Source organism: Camellia sinensis, chromosome 12, assembly GCF_055761805.1.
Source record: "Camellia sinensis isolate YWXY chromosome 12, ASM5576180v1, whole genome shotgun sequence".
NCBI lineage: Eukaryota > Viridiplantae > Streptophyta > Magnoliopsida > Ericales > Theaceae > Camellia > Camellia sinensis.
This window is the reverse complement of record NC_138972.1, coordinates 116,131,399-116,135,504: the sequence shown is the minus strand read 5'-3', so window position 1 is coordinate 116,135,504 and position 4,106 is coordinate 116,131,399. Positions and strand designations below refer to the sequence as shown.

Below are 4,106 nucleotides of genomic sequence, written 5' to 3'. Positions count from 1 at the left end.
GAAAAAAAATATTAAGTGAGGGTACCAAAATAATCATTGGAGTTTCTATTTTATTACAAAATTTATTGACCAAAAAGGCTAATATTTACATATAAAAAAAATATCATAAAAGTGTTGTTTGTGTCTATTCCGCAGCCCCGCATCTAAGACTTTCCAAAAGCTATTTCTAAATTGCATTGTTTCCTGAAAATTGGTAAACAGCTATAAGCACATGGCAGAATGAGAAATAATATGCCAAAAGTATAAAGGACACAAAATAACTATGGATAGTTATGTAACTAAAATATTTAAGATAACTTAGTTTAAACAAATAATTATTTAAGTAGCAAAACTGAGATTATGTAGATAAATAACCATAACCACGGTACCGAACAAAACAGAACAGAGATCACAGGAGTGACAGTCAGTACAGAGGTGCGGATTCAATAGGTGGCTCGTACGGATTATAGAGGTGGCGCCCACAATAGTGTAGCACTTATCTCTGCACAACACTTTGCTCCACACAGAACAGAAGTCAATAGATCCATGACAATAGAGGGCCATAAAGTGACCAAACAGAAACCGATGGTTATTTAAGTCCTTCAAGGCGTGGGACTCCAGTGGTGGTACTTACAAAACATAATTGTTTATAAGGTCATTGTCAAATATTTTTTAAAATATAAACAAACATATCCATGAGTTTCATTTTAACAAATAAAATTCAGAAAATAATCCACGTAATTAAAATATTAATATAATTTATAAAACATAACTTGTATAAAATAAATTATGGTAAGTCAAAACATACGTAAAATATATTATGGTGACTTAAGGTATAATATAACTCATCTTAATATTGACCCTTAGCCTTACTCCACTATCATAACCTTCCTACTATAAGTTCCTACTACTAACAACTTACGTGTCTCTCCCCCTCTCTTTTTTTCCTTTTCTTTTAGTTGATCACCTCCTCCCGATTTATAGGGAGGTAAGAACATTAGCTGGCCAGTGCGTATCCTCCCACAGATTTGATCATAAATTATATGGATTGATACTCATCTTTAATAAATATTTAAGATAATTACACTTTGGCCCAGTTTTCTAATATAACTATATAAATAAATTAATCCGTAATTAAATTACACTTTATCGTATACCAACAAAAAATTAATTATTTATTTTACTACCACACCCATTATTATTATTATTATTATTATTATTATTATTATTATTTATTTACTCTTACTTTTATTATTTTTTATTTATTAATATATTATCACATACAATCATAATACTAATATAAAATTTAAAGGACAACTTAAATTTTTGGGTTGTTACACATGCATGCCATCTAGTAAAGCATCTGATACAAGTATGTTGAATTAAACGTGACGTCACAAGAAGAATTAGTTAATCATAACAAAATGTCTGAATTAAACGTGACATCACAAGAAGAATTAGTTAATCATGATAGAATGTCAAAGCAAACTTACAGGTCCACAGCTCGATAGTAATTTAATCCACTAATGAAACCTATTTGGTTAAAGTTGGTTACATAATAATTGATGTCTTCTTTTGATAGCCAAGAGGGCATGATAACTGGATTATGGGGTGAACCACCAAACCCAACTTTTTTATGTACACAAAGCGGACCTGGCCTATGAGATGTGAGGAATTTCTTTATTAGTCTTGCAGTGTCAACACGAGCAAACTCTTCTTCGACCTCTCCAAGTTCCTACAGAAAAAGTAGCACATTCACTAAGATGGTGTACCAAGTATACTCTACATGACATATGACAAAGATTTGAAAGAAATATTTTGAAATGGTGTATTAATCAACCATCTAATTTGAAATGAAACAAACCAATATAGTGAATTAACCCATTGATTGGAAGAGTGTTAACAAACCTGAAACAAAAGGTAATCATGGAGAGGCAAGGTTTTAAATATCGAACATTACGTATTGGGATTTTGAACTTTTGATATAATTATTCATCGATATATCAACCGATACTATCCAATATTGGCTGATGTATGATCATATACTATTATTTAGAACCATGTGGAGAGGTAATAGAAAGACAATGGCAATCTCTATAATGACAACCTTGATGTCCAACATTCACTTTGAATACAAGTATTATGCTATCAACAAAACTCAAAAGAAAATACTTCGGCATAGTTTTATAGGTGCAAGTGGTATAAGATAAGGGCCAATAAGAGCATGCCAACTTGCTTCTTAGCGAGCAAAAATCAGCTCAACAACTTGGCAAGCAAAGTCAGCTCGACAACTTGCTTCTTGACGAGTAAAAATCAGCTCGGCAAGGAATTTCAACGTTGGCGAGCAAAGTCAACTTGGCAACTTGCTTCTTGGTGAGCCAAATCAGCTTGGCAAAGAACTCTAAAATTAATCAAAACCATCAACAAACGTCTTGTCGAGCAAAATCCGCGCGACAAGGAATTCCAAAGTTGATCAAAACCATCAACAAACCACTTGCTGAGCAAAATCCACCTGGCAAGGAATTCCAATGTTGAACAAAACACCAACTTTCATCTTGCTGAGCAAAATCAACCCGACAAGGAATTATGATCTTTTCATCAAAATGATTCAGTTGCCCCTTGGACCACGCTAAACCCACTTGGTGAGGCGAAAATACAGCAATCTTCAAGAAAACAGTCTACTTTTTTCATTACATCAATAGTAGAATGGGTTACAAAAATAAAACTAGAATAAAACTTTAGATTGGCAGTGTTCCACATTCTAGGAACAGATCAGCCGTCTATATCTTACGAATTTTATGCCTATTTTCCTCGGACTTCTTACTGCCGTCTTTCAAAACTAATCTCCCCAGATCTCTTCAATCGATCACTCCTTGAGGAGGGATGTCTTCGATTGCTTGGCCATTTGGCAAGGTCTGCTTTGGAGGAGCCGCTCTGACCTCTTCATCAACGTAGCGATCCAAATGCCCTGCAGCCACCAACTCTTCCAAGTGTAGTTTGAGCGCCATCCAATCTTCTATTTTGTGCCCTCTCTCATCATTAAAGGTGCAACGATATCTGAGATTGAACCCTCTCTGGGCATCTCCCAACTTGGTTGGCCATCGGATGTATTCCTCGTCATGAATTTCATTCAATATGCGATAGATCGAGATCTTGAAGACCGTAGTAATGCTAATCCAGGCTTTTAACTTTCTCTTGGCATCATCCTCCGTGTCACATGGGTTAGTAGCGCAGTCATTGTTACGACCCTTATCCAAGTTGTTGCGGTTAGCGTCGCGGTCATGCTCTCTTCCACAGTTGTTTGCACGACCATCATCTTGTCCGACTGCATTGACTTTTCCCGCAACTCTTTTGTCTACCACTATTGGATTTGCCTTCACAGTAGCTGCGGCCGCGTCATCCTCAACTCGGATGTGTTCGTTGATGCGTTGCATGAGTAACTCCATGGTCGTCAGTTGGTTCATGGTAAGCGAGTCTCTGAGTCTATGTCCGATTGGAAGATTGCGCTTGTATTGAGTGATTGCTAGGTTCGTCAGGCAATTGAGAATTCCGCTGAATGTTTCCCAATACTTGGCGTTGTACACCTTTAAAAAGTCATATGTTTCCTTCTTGATTCCCAAAAGGTGGTCGACTTCTTTGGGTGTTTTGGTGTTAGTCTTGAATCGTGTCACGAATGCCTCCGCCAATTGTTGCAACCTCTCGATACTTTCCTCCAGCAGCCTTTTGAACCATTTCAGGCCCAACAAGCCCAAACTCGATAGAAAAACAAGGCACATGAGCACATTGTTTTGCCTGTGCCCAGCCATAACCTGTCGGAAGTGGCTTACGTGCATGTACGGATCGGTTTTTTTGTCATAAAGTGTGAACTTTGGCTGATGAAACTTGAAGGGGAGCAATGTGTTCTCGATCTCTACAGAAAGGGGTGGCGCTCAGCCTTGCTAACTCTCTGCTTGGTGGCACGTGTGCCGCCAAACGTGGTGGTGGCATGGCGACCTCTTCACTGGCTTGCCCTCTAGGGGCCAACTGCTACAGTGCAAGTACCCTCTGCACTTTCTGCCGGCGAGCATGCTCTTCCAACACATCCTTGAAGTCTTTCGAATGGTCGGAACATGAATGTCTTGAACGTG

General features: G+C 37.7%; 1 protein-coding gene across 1 annotated transcript; it reads right to left on the bottom strand.

The window, feature by feature from the left end:
• Window positions 1-2,837: 2,837 nt before the first annotated feature.
• On the bottom strand, window positions 2,838-3,785 carry LOC114280208 (uncharacterized). Its single transcript, XM_028222553.2, has one exon. The coding sequence runs from the start codon at window positions 3,783-3,785 to the stop codon at window positions 2,838-2,840; it is 948 nt and encodes a 315-aa protein (XP_028078354.2).
• Window positions 3,786-4,106: the final 321 nt, after the last annotated feature.

Coding starts and splice junctions, on each gene's coding strand:
- LOC114280208 (XM_028222553.2), bottom strand. CDS start 3,785: ATGGCTGGGCACAGGCAAAACAATGTGCTCATGTGCCTTGTTTTTCTA.